Genomic DNA, 19248 nt, shown 5'->3' with positions numbered 1-19248 from the left:
TGTAATTGGAGCTACTACAAGACGAGCTTCAGATCCCTCCGGAGCCCAGACATAATTTGTAAGGCTGAGTATCATAGGTCTGTGGGATCCTCGAGTACTTGGAGGTGTCCAGGTGTAGAGGAGCCTCTTCAGGGACTGATTCTGCCACAGGCAAACCTCCTGCAAACCTCCTTTTGAATATGGTTAAAATCTCGTGTTTTCCTGGGTACAACAGAAAATTAAGGTGTTTCCATGACAGACCTTTTGCCTTCTGGTTTCCGTGAGTATGTTTCCTACCAAGTATCCGAAAGACATACACCTGAAGTAGTGATGCTTTCTCCTTTCACCAGGTTTTTGCTGAAGAAGGCTTGAAGGTTGCTTCAAGTGTTCAAGCTTTCTCAAAACAGGTAACGCAGGTCTACCTGCCTGGTGTTGGAGGAGGTGTCACGAATGTCCACTTTGGGTGTATATTGTTAAGAAAAAAGGGGTTTAATGTTGAAAAGATAGAGTTTTGTTGGAGTTGCTATAACTTCCTACATTACATTTCAGCTGAAGGATGATGACAAGCTGATGCTTCTCCTGGAAATAAACAAGCTAATTCCTCTATGCCACCAGCTCCAGACAATAACTAAGACACCTTTGCAGAATCAAGTGTTTCTAAAGGTAAAAGTGAGGGCAGTTAATTTGGGTGGGCACTTGAGAGATTTTGACAATTCTTTATCGGGTTAGCTTCCAGCCCCTTTTTCTTCAAATAAAGGATTAATAACCACAAAAGAGCAATTTATTTGTTTTTCATGACATCACTGCAGTTATAAATATCACTTACTATCTGCAGTCATAAATGACCCCAGGGAGCAGATTCACCAAATAAATGGGCTTTTTGACATGATTGATTCCATAGCATTAAGCAGTTTCCCTTAAATCTCAATGTCATCACATGTCTAACTATGGCACAGATGACTCCAAGTGTGGGCTCCACCCACAGGGGACTGGAGGGCAGAGGATGGCAAAGTTTGGGGGACACTACTACTATTTGGAGTGCTCTGAGAAACAGCCTGAGGTAGAACAGGGTGATTTTCCATCTGTCTGGTGGGGGACTCATGACCTAGGCCTGAGACCAGGGCAGCAGTCCCTCCCTGTATCGGTGTTCTGGGGCCTCCAGGCAACCAGTCAGCCCATGTGGACTGATCCATACGCCTCTGAGATCCTTTACAGTTCAATAATGAAGAAATTGTATCATTTTAAAATTAAATACTAAGTACCTTTTGAAGTGTCCCTCTGTAAAGGCATGTGATTCCCTTGCTTTTGTCACTGCAGGCTGATAAATGCATTACAAAGACGAGATCCATGATGGCTATTCTGGTCCAGCTTCTGTCACTTTGCTTTAAACTGCTGAAGAAGGTGAGTGTGGGGGAGCTTTGTCCAGCAGAACCCCCCAAGGCCATTGCGGATGAGAATAAGTCTACCAAGACATGATCTGCTTGGGGAGGAAAGGTGGCTAATCTCTTCAAAGAAGAAAGGTCAGGAGCTTGTTCCTCAGTGGGCTTTTATTGGGTTTGATTTGCACAGGAATACAGGTAAAGCACAGGCTCGCTGTTGTCAGGCAGTAAGGATCAAACAATAGATAACATTCAAAATACTTTGAGGGCTTATTCTGAGTCAGGGCCATTTAGCTTAAGGGCCATAAAACTTTGGAAAACAAACTCATTTCGTGCTTGGACCCTTATCAGAAAATTGAGGGCATTCTGAGCAAAGCAGGTTTCAGAGGATTTTACACATTCTTTCTTAGTCCTGATCGCCCCAGGGAACTGCCTGTTCCTGTCCAAGGCTGCAGCACTCTCCCCCATTGTTTCAGGCTTAAGTCAGGCAGGGGAAAGAAGGCAGCCAAGAGATTAGGAGACTTCTTACACAGAGAATGAGGACTCAGGCTATGTCAAAGCCGAGGGGTGAGGGTCCATCACACCCCTTTTTCTATAGCCCCCAAAGCCCTTCCCTGAAGGCCCCTTTGTGATCCTGTCTGTCTTAGGTCATCCCTCCCTTGAGGAATCTTACCATCATTGGCTAACCAGTCATCTGCCTGGGGCCAAGCAGGGTGAAGTAAAATGGGACAGAGCGTTGCCCCTTCGAGGAAGATAAGCTTTGTCTCCTTAGTGGCTTATGGTCCCAAGGTCTCTTACTCAGCCTTAGCCATGGGGGGTTACAGCTTCTGAAAACAGGCAAGGCGGTTCCCAACAGATGAGATAGTTTTTCTGTCTTACACTCACATTTTAGAATCTAGTTTAAAAGACAATGCAAAAGAAAATATAATGATTATTTAATTTTGCTGTTTTTATTTTGAGAGCAAGACTGAAATTGTCTTAACTCTTTTCCAGCTTCAGATGGAAAACAACAGATGGGTCTCAGTTACAAGTAAAGACTCCATGGATGGCAAAACTTGAGAACTTTTTGAGGTCAGATCTCCGGAACACCATACGGCAAAGCTGACATTTTTAAAAGCAAAAGATTCTTTATATTTTCAGAAATTCAATAATTTTATAAAGATGATGACCCTGAATTCCTGCTTTATTTTCTGATCATGAAATTGACTGTGGCTTTTTGACAACTAATAAATGCTATGTAGTTGCTAGAATTCTAATTGCAGTGTGATTTTAAAACAAGACATCACCACCAATATTGTTCTCTAAGAGTCAAGCCAAATATCCCAACTGTCTGAATGACAGTTTAATCCAAAGAAGCTATTTGGAATGTGTGCTCCCTCCCCTTCAGCATATTTTACCTTCCCATTTTCTGTTTTTTATTTGAGCTTATCATCTAGAACACTAATTGCCATCAGAAAATAGAGTGATCTGGTTGAAAGCAGTTTTCCTTAGACCCGTGGACCCCTCCTCACTCCATCCGTGCAGCAGGGTGACCAGGCCTCCTGGCCGCCCGCCCTCTGCTCCGCATCATCCATGCTCGTGGCCCACATTTGTTCTCCAACACGCACCTCGCTCAGCACAGGCTCGCTGTTGTCAGGCACATCCCTCCCCCGCCCCAACAGCAGGGTCATGGAGCTCACGCTACAGAATCCTGGAGGAACTCACTAGGAGGTGGCTTTCAGCCCTCATTCCAGCAGAGGTGGCCTGTCTGCCCTGAATATTAGCTGGAATGCTAAACCTATCTTACTGGTTTAAAAAAAAAAGTTTTTGAACTGTCCTCAGTAGGGGCTGATGGAATGGAAGATGAAGACAGAGAATGATGGAACTAAGAAGCTGTTTAAAATAAATTTTGAATAATCATACATTTTATGTATGTGTTTTTGAAATGTCCATTATGAAACAAATAAACATCTTTAGTCTTTTTAATTTTAGGATTTAAAGCTTTTGTTGTTTGTTTTTGTGGGGCGGGGTTTTGATGGAAGGCTCTGGTTTATAGATCCTGCCCTTGTGATGTAGTGTGGTTAATGGTTTTGAATTCGTTAGTGCTTGCATCCCATTGCCTTGAAATCTACCAGGACACATCAGTTGCCAAATGACTGTACTTGTATGAGCTTAGCTGATTCCTGTTACCTGGGTCAGCCATCACAATATTCACAAGATCCCAAAGAACCACACTACTACCATTATTTAGTCAATATTTAGGAAACTTAAACTGTATAGGCCACTAGGAGAAAGGGGACACACTCAGCTTGGTTAATCATCTTTATGAAATGCATCTTTATAAAAAGTACGATTTTTATTTCCCCAAACCAAAATATTCTCTTTTAAAAATATATTTAATTGATTATGCTATTACAGTTGGCCCATTTCCCCCCTTTATTCCCCTCTGCCCTGCACACCCCCTCCCACCCCATTCCCCCCCCCCTATAGTTCATGTCCATGGGTCGTACATATAAGTTCTTTGGCTTCTACATTTCCTATACTATTCTTAACCTCCCCCTATTTTGTACCTACCATATATGCTACTTATTCTCTGTACTTTTTCTCCCTCTCTTCCCCTCCCACTCCCCTACTAATAACCCTCCATGTGGGCTCCATTGCTTTCTGTTCCTGTTCTAGTTGTTTGCTTGGGCTTTTTTTAAAGTTCTGTTGTAATAGCTGTGAGTTTGTTGTCATTTTACTGTTCATATTTTTATTACCCTTTTCTTTGATAAGTCCCTTTAACATTTTATATAATAAGGGCTTGGTAATGATGAACTCCTTTAACTTGACCTTACCTGGGAAGCACTTTATCTGCCCTTCTACTATAAAAGATAGCTTTGCTGGATAGAGTAATCTTGGATGTAGGTCCTTGCCTTTCATGACTTAGAATACTTCTTTCCAGCCCCTTCTTGCCTGCAAGGTCTCTTTTGAGAAATCAGCTGATAGTCTAATGGGAACTCCTTTGTAGATAACTCTCTTCTTTTCTCTTGCTGCGCTTAAGATTCTCTCCTTATCTTCATTCTTGGCTAATGTAATTATGATGTTGTAACAGGATACAGCCAGGGGGACCCCAAATAGGGACTTGAAATGGGGTTCAGAACTCAGGGTGTCTGAGAAATACTTTAAAAATACGGGATGTCCTCACCATCCCCAGGTCTGAACTGGGAGATGGGACACATGGAGCAGGGCCATTGAATGTTGTTTTGCATAGCAAATTTTGCATATAACCTCAGGCATGGTCATTTGACATACATAAGTTTTAACTGGCTTCATGGATATGTTAAATAGCTGTGTCCATGCTTTGAGGCACGGGGATGGGAGTGACTTCCACCCAGGATGTAACTAGTAGGCAACTTCCCCTGGTTACAGCACCTGTGTGAGAACTTGGGGATGATTGGCTCCACTCCATGGGGCCACTCCCACCCAGACTTACAATGGAGCCAGGAAAGGCTGGAAAAAAATAGGGCAATGCTGGCAGGTGTAGGTGATTGTGGGAGGAGTCGGAAATGGGGCTGCAGAGGAAGATTGGCACTGGGATTAAAACCCAGGTGCGGCAGCCATGCTGGGTGGTTAGGACCATGCGGCTTTGAGGTGCTCCCTTTTGCTAAGTGGCTTAGGAAGCAGGAGAGACCTTGTTGGGAAGAAGCAGGGTCAAAGGATTCTTGCTGGTGGGCCATGAAAAGGAGCCACGTGGGTTTGAATTGACTGGAGATCTCGGTGGTGACACCGTTGATGGTGCTGGGAACTGAGGGGCTGCCTGAGCCACGGACTTCGTCTTTTCCTGAGTTACGGTACCCCAGACTGGGCTGAGGGGAAAGGAAGGACTGTGTGCATTTGTGGGGATTCTAAGGAACTTTGAGGTCTCAATGAAGACATTAAGTCATTACTCTTAAGTTTGTATAACTTTTGAATAAATTCATTTTCTTTACACCAATCTCTGCCATTGAGAGATGTCTTTCCCTGGTGGTGGGCAAGGTGAACCTAGTATGGGGTGGGGAACCCCAGGAGCACAAGGATGGGTCCACTTGGTAATAGTATATTGCTCACCACTCTCCCCCCGGGTCTGTTCTGTAACAATATGCCTTGGTGTGTCCTCCTTGGGTACAACTTCTTTGGGACTCTCTGAGCTTCCTAGACTTCCTGGAAGTCTATTTCCTTCACCAGATTGGGGAAGTTCTCCTTTATTGTTTTTTCAAATAAGTTTTCAATTTCTTGTTCTTCTCCTCCTTTTGGCACCCCTATGATTCAGATGTTGGAATGTTTAAAGATGTCCTGGAGGTTCCTAAGCCTCTCATTTTTTTGAATTCTTGTTTCTTCATTCTGTTCTGGTTGAATGTTCCTTCCTTCTGCTCCAATCCCTTGATTTGAGTCCTGGTTTCCTTCTTGTCACTGTTAGTTCCCTGTAGGTTTTTCTTTATTTCACATAATGCAACTTTCATTGCTGTCTGGGTCTTTCTTATACTGTGGAAGTACCTGGTGAGTTCCTGGAGCATCCTGATAACCAGTGTTTTGAACTGTGCGTCTGATAGGTTGGCTCTCTCATCACTTAGTTGTGTTTTTTCTGGAGCTTTGAACTGTTTTTTTGTTTTGTTTGTTTGTTTGTTAGTGTGCTCCTGTTACATAGTAAAGGATGAAGAAGCCTTAGGTGTTCACCCAGGCAGGGCAACCCACGTTGCTGGGTTGTGACGCTGTATGTGGGGCGGGGTCAGAGAGGGGTCAATGGCACTTGCCCTACTCTCTGCCCGCTACCCACAGCAAAGTGGGCCCTTCTGGTGCTGATTCCCAGTGAGTGGGTTCTTGTGCATTTTAGGACCCTGTGGGTCTCTCCAATGAACTCTCCTATGAGGCTGTTTCTCCTGCTACCTCAACCTGCAGTTTTCAGTCAGAGGTCTGAGGCTTTATTTCCCAGTGCTGGGACCCCGGGTTGCATGGTCTGTTTCGCTCCCGTTTCATCTGTGCATGAATGTGGGGCCGCCTGGTCTGCAATCCGTGGCCATGACCCACCCACCAGCCCCCACCTTACCCACCGTGGTCCACCATGAGTCCTCTCTACCCACCTGCCTGTGGCCACCCCTCCTACTGGTCTGGATGAATGTTTCTTCAACTCCCTGGTTGTCGGACTTCCATACCATTTGATTTTGTCAGTTCTGGTTATTTTTTGTTTTTTAATTTGTTTTAGTCCTTTTGGTTGTGTGAGGAGGGCACAGTGTGTCTACCTATGCCTCCATCTTGGCCGGAAGTCCCCCAAATATTCTTATAAATTACAGTGGGAATAATGGTGAATGATGTGAGGTAATATTATACGTAAAACAGCTATAATTTGTTTCCTATCTTTAGTAGCTTTATGTCATCTTCGGGAATCACTGCGCTGCTCCAGCTGGGATTGTGCGTCTGTTTTCGGTTCACACAGTCAGTGGGGATGTTTGCAGAGTTACTGCCTGTGTCTTGTCTGGTGGGTGTCCTGGGGGACGGTCATGCTGGCACGTGAGTTATAAGTTATTCTTGGGAGTCAAAAATAATGTTTAAGTTTTCCTTTCAAAATACTTTTTACATATCTGAAATGAGAATACTCTCTTATTTAAGTGCAAGTCGGGGTGGGGAAGGGATACCATGACTTCTACAGCAGAGGGGCATAGGGAACCAAAAAAATTTGCACGTCAAGTGATTTCTTCTGTATTAAACGATTGTTTTATTTAAAAACAGGTATTTAAAGGTACAGAAGTTGCAGCCCTTAAGGAAAAATAACAGTTTTTAAAGTCTCTTATTTAAAATTCAGGGAACATAAGTATACAATCTTAAACCATAAATTCAGTTTTTTTTTAGTTCAGATGCTGTAAAAGCTTCTGTTCTGTTCCAAGGCCTATGTCTTTGAAATACAGTAACTTCTCCTTTGCTCATTACCCTGTTATTACAATGCATGTACTACATGATAATACCCCACACGTTAGGAGAGCCCTTTGTATTTTAAGTCAAGCCCTTTGTCCATTTCAAAGCCCTTTTGTGCTGGCCCTCCTATAAGAACCACAGGGTTCCAGTTCTACTTTGTTTCAGAGAGGAAGGCCATCCGGCGGCATGAGGGTTGGAGAAGGTTCACTCTACATGCTGCCTCTCCCCTATGACCTGGAGAGGAATTAAGGCAGAAGACATGGGACTAGACTTTTTGGTAGGGTCCGTGGAAGCAGAATGGGTAAGAAAGGGCAGCTCTTGTTTCTTTTACCTTCAAACTGATGTAAGTTTGGGCAAAACCAGTGAACCCTGATGTAACATTCAAACAGAAGTATGTCAAAATGTAGCATTTACTAATGAGTTACAGGATGATGGGTAAATTATTTTTACTTGCTACTTAAAACTTTTGTCTTTTCCAAGGTTCCTCAAAGTGGTTTGCTTGTTTTTAATTAAAAAAAAACACAAAAAGCAAAATCCCTTTTGCTTGCCAGTGTTTAGAAATAGAAAAACAAAGAAGAGCAGCGTGAGTCCCTGGCAGGGCAGATCTGGGAGGCTGAAGACAAAAACGGGAAGCGAGGCTCCTGAGCAGAAGGCGCTGTCAAGTGTGCTGCCCGCAGTACGCCAGGGCGTCTTTACGCACCGACCCAACACCACGTTGCTTTTTATTCCACCTCAGTCCTCACGATGCAGCAGTTACGGCATTAATGCGTTTCCCCACAACTTCCTCATACTGTTTTTGTGTCAGTAACCCTTCTGTTACGCTTTTACTTTCTTCAAATTTGGGCAACACGACTGCAATGTAGCCTTCAGTGGATGGCTGGAAAAGAAATAGAACATGGAGCCTGTCCAGTGACAAAAATCAGATGAAAAGTACCTGGATGCGATTGTGTGCCCCCCAGCCCGTTTTACCTTCTCCTGAAGAATAGAAGGCTTATGGAGAATATTTTCATTCACTTCCATCAACCGTCCTCGAACACAGCTGTTGGGGAAAAAACTGTCTGTAGAATGATTTTACCTCCCCCCGCCCTACATTATGGCTAAAACGTAACTCACCTAGATACAGTATATTCTTCTCCATCTGAGCAGTAAATCTTACACAGAGGTGCAAGCTCTGTTAGAAACTGTGCCCCCTGATCACAAAAGGGAACAAAAGGGAACAGGTGAGTAACTGATGGACACTCTCCCTCCCCTTTGAGAGGCAATGCTCAGTGTTTCCCTGGGATATCGTCCCAGAGTTAGTGTTCCAAAGACTATTCATTTATTCAAATGTTTGTACAAGTGCCTGCTATGGGCCAGGTTCTAGGGGAAAAGACAAACTAAGATTCATGTAATAACAGCTAGTTTAAAGATTAAGAATATATTTTATGAATTTTAAATGAGAAAGCTGCATATAGCCAAGTATAAAGATTTCAACAGTGTAGGAAAATTCATCAATAGACAATGGAAAATTCAACATCACACAGTGTGACAGCAATATTGTACATAGTTCCATTAAGATCTCTACCAAAAATAAAAAAATAAAAAATAAATAAAATTTAAAAAAAAAAGATCTCTACCTTCGCGAAGACTTGTTGAAAAAGGGATGTTTTTCTAGTTAAAAAGTAATGAACTTGGAGGAAAATTTGGAAAACACAGGAAGGTTTTCAGAAGCAGGTAAGAACTGTTTACCCATCATCCTATAGCCCAGAAGTATGTACCGCATTTTGACATATAACTTCGAATGCTATGGCAGGGTTATTGCTTTGTGTACTTTAAGGATATCTGGGGAAGTTTCTGACAAAAACCTACAAGGATGCTCATGGGAAACTCATGCAGGTATGTTGCATTTGTTGCTCCTTTTTTCCCCTCCTGGACTTTCCTGTAGTGAACACAGGCATGAGTCACGATGCTATTCCCTATGATCTCGATTACTGAGAACGTTATTAGACAACACTCGCATATACCACCTTGGCTTCATTCCTCTGCATGTGGACACTTCATTTCAAAATACTAGTCAGTGCAACTCCCCACCTTTAGGAGGGGTTGGGTATTCAAACGCAGAGGGTTTGTCTACCTCTGCCACTGTGTCGAAGAGCAGAAGTGTTTTGACTCATTTTTATCACCTCCCTTGTAAGAATAAATGATGGGGGAGGGTGCTGACATCCAGGCAAAACCTATCTGTAGTGGGTTCTAGCTGCAGGTCCCTCTCTTACAACACTGTTGTAGTAACAATATGTTACTAAAATAATTTGGACAAAGATTTATCACAGGACTTTCTCAAGCACTAATGGTTTTACTTGTGATCTGTAGACTTTATCTTTTAAGAATGCTCCATTCTTTTCTACGTCCATTTGTTTCCTGAGTGAGGAAAAATCAAGAAGCACAGGTCACGTTATTAGGGGATTGCAGGCCTACAAAGGGAAGTATAAACAGTGAGGGTTGTTAGCAGAAATTGTTAGTATGGACTCAGTAAATGAAGGACCTAAATCATCCTCTATGGCTGATCCACTGAAAGTGATACTTTAATAAACTGTCCATCCTGCCCAGAGTTGTAGAGGGTAGAGATAACATTTTGTACAGCTGATCATGATGTGGAGGTAGAGGGTGTGGCCGGCCATATGCATGAAATTAATTGACAATGATTAAGGAATGGAAATGCCAAGGAGCAAATACTGTATATTTTTTCAGATTCATTTTTTTTAGTCTCAGGAATTTTGTTTTTTTGTGTTTAATTTACATGTGGAAATATATGATAGAGAAGAGTTGGTCACCTAAATTTTACAGAACTCTTAATACTGGCTTACTAAAACTAGAGGGGACAAAATATGTCATTTTATTGGTATTAGAGTTGTCCATTCAAAGACCCACCTTCCCCAGCCTCCATCCCGGCAATGACAGTGGTGTTGGTACAGAACCTGAAATGACAGACAGATCCTACACCTCCTGAAACACTTCATTTTTTTGGTCTGAGAATTTCTTTAGGGTTGAAGTATTCTTAAGACCAGCATCTCAAATTGCCAGGGAAGCTTACTGAGCACACATCACTGAGTGGACTGGAGACTGAGTGCACCTACCATTACTATGACATAGATTTCAGTAGAGAATTACAGGAACATACCCGTTTAAATTTCCCAGACACCTTGTTCTGGAGCCTGCTACAGTTGGTACTGATTTGATAGGAAATGCTTTTAATTGTTTTTCCACTTTGAAGAACTGGATGAGCTTCTGCCAATGTGATGACACATATTCTATGAGGAGCAAACATCGATCCTGTGTTATTCCTTGGTACAGTTCTTCCTCGCACAACACAGTAGTCTACCGATGAAAGAATATCTGAGCTGCCATTTGTTTAATCAAACTCTTTCCCACCCATTCTCCTCTGGTGACTGTAGATGGGAATGCAGTTAAAAAAGAGGAGAGAGTGGGATTTTATACCCTTCCCAGAGAAGGGACGAGTACAGGGTCTTAGGTAGCGCTTCCTCCATCCTGGCTTGGAAGGAGGCTGTCCTTCCGAAGCACGTCCAGCTGGGAGCGTATGGGCGCTGCTTCACCAGCCCCACAGGCCCCGCCCACTGGCGCCAATCACTGGGCTTTAGGGTTGACGTCACAGAGAAGTAAGGCATGCCTGCATGTACCGGATACCACCTGGGCCTCCGCCTCTCCATGGGCTTTGGCGGTTCCGTGGTTAAGCACAGGCTGGTTACTTAAGGCAGTAGCTGACTGAGGGTGTGGTGGGGTCCACTTGAATGTTTGGGTGATCAAGTTTGTTTAGCTTAAGTAGGCACTAAAAGGCTCACTCTTGACAACCAAAATCCTACAGTAAACAATACTATTTCAGCACAATGGAAGATAATCATTTATTGAAGATTTAGTCAACCCATGCCCCTACCAGGCTATAATACCAGGAACTTTTCTTGATAACTAAAAATTCCCAATTTGCTTACCGGTTAGAGTGTTGTAGTATACAGTGGTCCTCGCAGGGTTTTCCTTTGACATCTAGAGGAATGAATGGATCAGTTGGTTGTGGAGTCAATATTTACTACCACTGTACAGTATGTTCTTTGGTTTATAGAGATAGTTAATTATAAAGACCGATCACTTGTATCTCTTCGTTATTCAAAAAAGATACATCTAAAAGGCTTGCTATCAAGTATTTAAGAGATGGGCCCAGATGGAATCATTCATCCTTAAAATGATTATTAACTTTGTTCCCTCCTGCTTTATCCTCACTTTAAAATAAGTACACATTTCTATTACAAAAATGCAATTAGCTATGCATTATTTATAGAATACAGTAGTGTATATTTTGTCAGTCAATTTTTAGAGTGCCTAATTCCTGGTTTGCTTAGGACTGTCCTGATGTTAGCACTAAATGTCTCCAAATCCATAAAACCGCCCAGTGGTTGGTAAACGGGGACAGTTACTCACCCTAAACTTGGCTAAATATTTTTTTAAATGAGTGCATCTGTAATCCTTGAATGAAACACAGAAAGTATGGGTCAGAGGAAGATTCTCAACCATATTCCCACCACTGACATTTACCGGGAACACAAAAAGCACAACAGAGTACCTACTAAGTGGCAGACGCTTATAATACCAGCAGCTTCTTTTCCAGTAAAACTCTTAAATTCTGCTTTAGTCTGCGTGCCTCTATTCTAACCATCTTCTCTCCATCCCTACAGCTTCTACCGTAGTTGGGACCTCATCATCTAAATCCCTTTAGGTATTGTCACTCCTTAGAGGATTGTGCCCCTCAAATCCCGTCAGGCCCTCCAGGAGACTGCAATCCAGCCCCTGCCTACTTCGGGGCCTCGCTCAATCCAGACTACCACCTTCCTGAAAGCAACCCACCCTGGAATTCGCATAGCACTCACCGCCCCCGAATACGCCCTGCTACATTTCACTCCAACAGGTCTCTGCAAATGCCCACTCCCTCCCGCTTGCAGGCAACAGAAAGGTCCAATTCCTTCCAATGTGGGGATGAAGCGCTGAGGAGAGCATGCGCAGCTTCTAATGTGTTGCTCTAGTTCCTATGGCATGAGGCCAATGAGGCCGACATCATTCCCCACTTACCGGCTTTGTACCAGCGAGTGAAGTAACGATCCACCAGTGACGGCACCGTGGGCTCCAACGCCGCCGGCTCGGTAGCCATGGCGACCTCGGGCGCCACTACCTCCTCCCGCTCCCATGGACACCTAAGTGCTTCCTCCACCCTGGCTTGGAAGGAGGCTGTCCTTCCGGAGCACGTCCAGCTGGGAGCGTATGGGCGCTGCTTCACCGGCCCCACAGGCCCCGTCCACTGGCGCCAATCACTGGGCTTTAGGGTTGACGTCACAGTGGGGCTAAAATTCAATAGGCTGGGTAGGAGGACCCAGCCTCTTCCATCCTCGCCTGGGCAACAGCAGGAGAAAGCCGGCCACACCCCCTCAGCCTCGTGACGTCTCTCCCGCGCTAGTAGGTTTGTGTCTCGGCCGTGTGTGGTCTGTTTCTCTCGGGCGTCTTAGTCCCACGCGCTGTCCGACTGCCTGGCTTCAGCCACTTTCTTCGGGGATTGGGCGGCCCAGAGGCCCAGTACGCACCTCGAGAGCTCGAGAACCGTGGTCGGAGAGAGGCGTATTCGCAAGCCCGCCGGGCTCCGGGAGGCCGGCTGAGCGTTGCTTAGGAGGCGAGGGTGGACTCACCTCTGTTTGAGGGTCAGCGCGCCGTGTCAGGTGGGCGTTCTAGAGACTCTTCCAGGCTGGGGGCACGAACCCGGCCCTGTGCGTCGGGGGCTGTCCTGGTGGTGGGAACCCGTGAGCGCGTAACCTCTCCCTTCTGCAGGCCAAGGATGGAATGCATCATTACCACCTGTGCCCTCGAGCCTTAAATTCTTTTTGTGCAGGTTTGCCACCTCCTGTCCTGCGGCTATGGGTGGGGGAGGAGGGCTGTGCTCCCTAGCTGCACAGTTAGCCAACCGGTGGGTTCCTTGCAGGAGTAGACAATACTGCTGAAAGCCAGTCTATTAATAAACGATAGAGGGCTACGGTTATTGGAGGTTTGAATATTGTGCTGCGGTTCCTTTCTCGTGTCTTGTGACTCTTTCATGGAGATGTTGTCCCCTGTGCTTCTCCAACTAATGTGGTATATTATATGGCCCTCTCTACCGTTAAACTGTGGCCTCCGTGGAGGCAGTGACTGTCTTCAAATTTGAGCACTTAACAAAGTGCTCATTCCGTGTTTGATGTAGGCCACAGACCGGATTGTGGGATTGCCTAGGTTCTTACTACGTAAAGGATTCAGGCTGTATAGTGACAGCCACGGAGGCAACCAGTGAACAGTTTAGGATGAGAAGTGTGAGCAAAAAGTGGGCAGATAGTCTTCAGGTTCGGGAACAGAGAGTAGGATTGCAATGTCCCCAAATAGGGAAAGCATTTGGTGGGAAAGTAGCAAGTACTTACTTCTTTTTCCAGGCTGCATTTGACATGTTTGTGAGACATTCTTGTCAGGAGATTGAAAATGTGGGATTAGTGTCCAATTTAGGGAGGGTCGGGGCTAGACAGATTTCTGTGGTATATTAGTGATCTATCTGGTACTTAAAGTCAGAGGTATGATAATTAGCTCTGAGACAGATGGGTGAAGGAGCAAGGAAGAAAATGGAGAAGTCAAATTTTGGAGAAGGTCAGGATTGATCTCTGGTGGAGAGAGATCTTTACCACTTGAAGACTGAGGGCTGGGAGTTGGCGACTGCAGATGCAAAAGAAGGGATACTGATAAGTTGAGGTCCTGGGGAAATTTGGAGGATACTTACTCCCTTCCTATCCTTGCAAAGGCTTGGGGGCACTTGAGAAGATATGGAAGTAAGGATGATGGGTGTGAAAATGTAGACAACGAGTTAAATAGCTGTTGGAGGAATGAAAAGCAAAAGGGAACAAAAAAGTAACAAAAGGTAAAATGACTGAAATAGCAACAACACAGCCAGGGCTGGCGATGAAAACAAGGGAAGCCGTTGGGATTATCATGGCCTGAATTTGGGGAGAGGCATTGTAAAGCTGGGGCTCAGACTTCCAGTGTCAACACTCCTGGAATTCAGGAGAGGAGCCCACGTGTGGCTGGATTTCAGATGTCTGGAGGGGCCTGCCTGGCTATTGTTGTACCTCTGGGGATGGGGGTGATGGGGCTGGTCTTGGGAGTTCTAGAGACTGGGACCAAGGGCCCTGCCAGGGTGAGGGCCTATTGCTGGGGTGAGAGGCAGTGATGGGAACAGTAAGATAACCGAGAAAAGTGAGTCATCAGCTCCTACTGCCTTTATCCTCCAGATTCTTATCCTGAAGGATAAGAATCTCCACAGGCTATTGGTGAATGGAATAGAAGTTCACAGGGAGGGATAGGAAGGTATGTTGGTGATCTGATCATGGCAGCAGTAACAGCATGATTATTATTAGGTACAGCAGAATGAAAGACAGCCAGGAAACCACACGTTTGGTCGTCCTCTCCCCTGACCCCCTCTTGCCACTGATCCCCTCCTTACTCCTCTCTCCAATCTGCCCATCCTCTACCAGTGGTCATCTTTATGTTTAAAGATAAAAGATGTAATTTTTTATATGTTTTGAAAAGCCTAAACTTTCTGTATAGAATTAGATTTATATTTGAAACCTTCATGGTATAGTACAGGTTGAAGTAATTTCTAGAAGTTCTTTTTTTTTAAAAGATTTTGTTTATTTTTAGAGGAAAGCGGAGAGAGAGAGAAACATCAATGTGTGATTGCCTTTCATGTGGCCCCTACTGGGGACCTGGCCTGCACCCTAGGCATGTGCCCTGACTGGGAATTGAACCAACAGGCCTTTGGTTCACAGGCCGGCACTCAGTCCTCTGAGCCACACCGGCCAGGGCTCTATGAGTCCTTGAATGTAAATATCACTAAAGCTCACAAAACCATTGTTGGCCTTGATTTTTTCCTTTGCTTCTACCATGTATGGTTTTGCCTTCCTCTTAACCCGCATTATTATGTTGTATCATTCATGTTACCCTTCACATTATCTGCTGTGTAGGAGGAAGATTCACTCATCTTTCCCAGTGTCTTGTGTATGAAATGCCAAGATGGGAGAATTCACCTTAGAACATGGTGGCATTAAGTCCGGTGTGGTCTGTGTCATTGCTACCCCTAACATAACTTAGGGACCTCCAATTGTAAACCTTGAAGGGATCTGAATATAAATAATCCAGTACGTGAACATTTGTTTTTCTCCTGCATAGATAATGTTATGCATTAAGTAGCAAATCTGACTTTGTCAGACCAAAGTAGGTTTCCTATTTATCATTCTTTCCTCACCTTTCTATTGCACTGGCAAAAAGCAATCCAGGAAAGCTGAGTTACGTGAAGTAGCTATATCAAATCATGAGCTTCCCAAATGTTGGCCGTCGTTTGGAAGTGAACTGTTGTAATTTTACAGTGTCTTGTTCTCCCTCTTAGAACCATATAAGCTGACATTTATTTCTATTTTTTATTTAAATTTGAATTTTTAATGAAAGTATATCCCAGTTTATAAATAAGTGTACCTAATGATAATAAAGTAATTTGATTCCAGATTTTCTTTTAAAAATGTGTGTGTGCATACATATATATATGGATTTTACATAATTTTACAAATCTACGGGAGTATAAAGTTATCCTCATAGTCAAAAATAAAATGTTTTCCCGTTTTTTTGGTTCTCTTTAACTTTCCTGAGGAATAACTGATGTTAATTTTTTTTCCCTCTTATAAGTGATTGCTTCCTCAAGGGATATTTGTACTTTCTTTCTCCATCATGAGAAATCTGAAGTTACTTCGGACCCTGGAGTTCAGGGATATTCAGGCTCTGGGGACACCTCAGTGCTTCTTCCTCCGAACTGAGCAGGGCACAGTGCTCATCGGCTCTGAGCGCGGACTGCTGGAAGTGGACCCTGCCACCAGAGAAGTGAGTTCCGACAGCGAACGCTAGCTCCTGGCGTGACCGTTGACTTGTCTCTTTCTCAACCCACTTCCCGTGGGTAGTCTTTAAAATTGTGCTGAATTTTTACCCTCCTAAATGAGCACTCCCTTTGCTTTATACTGATGTCATGTTAGACATAACTTAAATAGTAACTTACCTTTAGCTTAACTACCGTTTTAAATCTGAGTTGACAGAACCGACCGCGTGTTTTGTGTGGGTGCCTACTTTTCACTCTTTCTCCCCGGACCGTTTGTAGCTGTGGTTCTCAACGGGGGCTGCCATGGAAACTGCCTTTTGAAAACTGTGTTTCAGCCTCCATCCCATACCAGCTAAATGAGGATCTCCACTCCTGAATCCCGAATATATACCTCTCCCTCTTTCTCACATGGTCTGTCCAGAAAATATCCAGCCATGTACTATGAAAAATAGACATTTATTGCAGAAGATACAAGATACAAGAAACATTGTACACAGGACAGTGATGCTGCCGTCCCCTTCAAAGTAGGCACCTTGGGACCTTACACAGTTCTCCCAGTGGCCATCAGCTGCCCTGTCATAATTTCCTGAATGTCATTGGTGGTCTGAAATCTTTTCCCTTTCAAAGGTGATTTTAGTTTTGGGAAAAGCCAGAAGTCGCAGGGCACCAAATGTGAGCTCTAGTGGGCCTGAGTCACCCGGGTGATTTGATGTTTCACCAAAAAACTCTTCACCAGACAGGGTGCATAAGCAGGTGTGTTGTAATGAAGCTGCCAATCACCAGTTGCCCATAGCTGTGGCCTTCTGAATCATTTGAACAGTTTCCATAGAGGAAATGTTCAAGCTTAATGCAAAACTTGATGCAGATCCATTGCTTACATGCTTAGTCATTTTGAATGTGATGGCCACACAGCACACATGCTCACTTGACAGCATCCACCGCCCCCACTGACCAGTACAGTGAAGTTGTCATTGTTCATGCATGTGCATTTCAGTCCACTCTTCTTGGCTGCCAGGTTACATCAATGTTGTGAAAACCATTCTTGTTATATTAACAATGGTTGGATTTTTTCCAGACAGACTACACACGCACCATATTTTGCTGTGCATATGCACATTTTTTTCCCAAATTTTTGAGGGGAAAAATAAATATGTGCATTATATATGGGTAATACTAATTGTGTATCCATATAAATGTTTTTAATTTTTTATTTATGCTTATGCATTAAAAGTATAACTCTAGACTAAAGCAGTTACAATATCTATACAAAAATAAGTGCTAAATTTCCCTTATAATACAAAAACCAAGTATTTAAATTTAAATAAATACAATAATTGAATTAAAAAATTAAAATGTAAGATTTTTTGTCAAAAAGTTTAAGCCAAAAAAATGAGTGCTTATTATACATGGCAAAATATGGTGCATACACAAAGGATGGGGCAAGAGTAGATTTACAGTGGTTTGTATGGAAAATAATACAATAACTAGGAAATAATAATACAAGAATAAACTGTTTCACATACTCAGAACTGTAAACCTGCTTTTGTCCTGCCCTACTTTTGTGTATATTCACTTGCTCTTTGGGTTGATTCTAATATCATCCCCTACTTATATTTTGCTACTAATGTATTTGAGATGATTATATTCTTAGTCCTTTTCCTCCATATGTAGAAATCTTAGGAAATCATAGTTATTATCTTGATGTTTTATTGGAAATTTTTAAAGGGACCAGGCTTCTTGCTTTTATTTTGCACTGGCTTGGCAAAAAGTTTGCATGAATTTTTTGTTAAAGATGGTAGGGTTGTAAGAGTTTTCAAGTGGAAGTTTGGATTTTAATCTAGAAAACAATTGTTTTTGAAAGCTTTTATATTATAAAGGAAGCACTATAAATGTTATGGAAATGTTATGAATTGTTCTTGAAAGTAGATTGGCTTAGTTTTGCTTGTGTATCTGTTCTGGTGAAAGGTGAGAAATGAAGTCCCTTTGGTGGCAGAAGGCTTTCTCCCGGAGGATGGGAGCGGCTGCATTGTTGGTATTCAGGACTTGCTGGGTCAGGAGTCTGTGTGTGTGGCTACAGCCTCGGGTGACGTCATACTTTGCAATCTCAACACACACCAGGTAAGTGCAAGAGTCCACTGAGGAGGAATCCTCATGCACCCTCAAATGAGATCTTGTTTTGCATGGAAATTTAAAAATTCATGAGCTGTAGTATTTAAGCATTTTGCAAATTAAAGTGTTTTTTAAAATACTTTATTTCTTTATCTTTAGAGGGGAAGGGAAGGAGAGAGGGAGAGAAATATCAGTGTATAGTTGCCTCTCATGGGTCCCCCGCCGGGAACTGGCCTGCAACCCAGGCATGTGCCCTGACCGGGAATCGAACCACGATCGTGTGGTTCACAGGCCCACGCTCAATCCACTGAGCTACACCAGCCAGGGCAGAGTTTTTTCATTACATATTTATTTACAAAAAATTGTTGGCATGGCTTTAGCTGCATTTCAAGGTTCTTATAAAACTCAATTTTGTCTACCGCATTTGTTAATCAGAACAATTACATGAAAAAAAAATCCTGGCCATTCTTGAGTGCTATAGCTCACCTCTTACCAAAATCTGATCCTGAGTTATAACCTGTATTTCTATAATCAGAAAGTCTGTGAAATGTTTAGATGGCTTATGTTTTCTGTTATGAATGCTGATTAAGTCTCTCATTGATGGCTAACTTCAGAGTCCCTGAATGACAGGAACTGTAGTAATATATTATCACAATGCATATTTTAGGATTACCAGAGGAGACAGATTTCAGCCATTAGCCTCTTTCTCTGCTCTAGCATGAGGCTGACTTTCTGAATTTCTAGTCTTTCTTAATAGCAAGGGTTTCACACTGTTGTTTGATTCTTTTTAAACTTCTCTGATTACTCCCTTTGTTGTGATCTCTTTAATTGATCATGCAACATGATTATATTATACTAATAATATAATAATAGTAGCTGACATTTATTCAACATTTACAATATACCAGG

The 19248-nt window shown here is 43.2% G+C and overlaps 3 protein-coding genes across 5 annotated transcripts in view; 2 read left to right on the top strand and 1 right to left on the bottom strand.

Annotated features, from left to right (window-relative positions):
- CTNNAL1 (catenin alpha like 1) overlaps positions 1-3266 on the top strand; it is a 50261-nt gene extending 46995 nt beyond the window's left edge. The window contains exons 16-19 of the mRNA XM_037047550.1: positions 330-386; positions 529-642; positions 1297-1380; positions 2352-3266. Of these exons, the coding sequence (XP_036903445.1) occupies positions 330-386; positions 529-642; positions 1297-1380; positions 2352-2417 (321 nt within the window). The 3' untranslated portion in view covers positions 2418-3266. The remainder of the gene's footprint in view (positions 1-329; positions 387-528; positions 643-1296; positions 1381-2351) is intronic.
- A 4002-nt stretch (positions 3267-7268) lies between these two features.
- On the bottom strand, positions 7269-12548 carry ABITRAM (actin binding transcription modulator). The gene is made up of 6 exons (XM_037047549.1): positions 12378-12548; positions 11249-11300; positions 10423-10552; positions 8379-8455; positions 8235-8304; positions 7269-8142 (listed from the first exon to the last, which is right to left on the bottom strand). Exons 1-6 carry the CDS (start codon positions 12454-12456, stop codon positions 8005-8007), a joined length of 546 nt encoding a protein of 181 aa, XP_036903444.1. The 5' UTR covers positions 12457-12548; the 3' UTR covers positions 7269-8004.
- A 129-nt stretch (positions 12549-12677) lies between these two features.
- The window catches only part of LOC118988143 (elongator complex protein 1-like), a 28738-nt gene continuing 22167 nt past the window's right edge, over positions 12678-19248 (top strand). For 2 of the 3 annotated variants that reach the window (XM_037047548.1, XM_037047546.1), the window contains exons 1-3: positions 12678-13016; positions 16078-16238; positions 18196-18348. In XM_037047548.1, the coding sequence (XP_036903443.1) occupies positions 16089-16238; positions 18196-18348 (303 nt within the window). In that variant the 5' untranslated portion in view covers positions 12678-13016; positions 16078-16088. Of the gene's footprint in view, positions 13017-16046; positions 16239-18195; positions 18349-19248 lie in introns of all 3 variants that reach the window. The other variant, XM_037047547.1, reaches the window with a different exon arrangement.

Source organism: Sturnira hondurensis, unplaced genomic scaffold (assembly GCF_014824575.4).
Source record: "Sturnira hondurensis isolate 20B ecotype Veracruz unplaced genomic scaffold, ASM1482457v3 Scaffold0006013, whole genome shotgun sequence".
Taxonomy (NCBI): domain Eukaryota; kingdom Metazoa; phylum Chordata; class Mammalia; order Chiroptera; family Phyllostomidae; genus Sturnira; species Sturnira hondurensis.
This window is presented reverse-complemented; position numbering and strand designations above follow the sequence as displayed.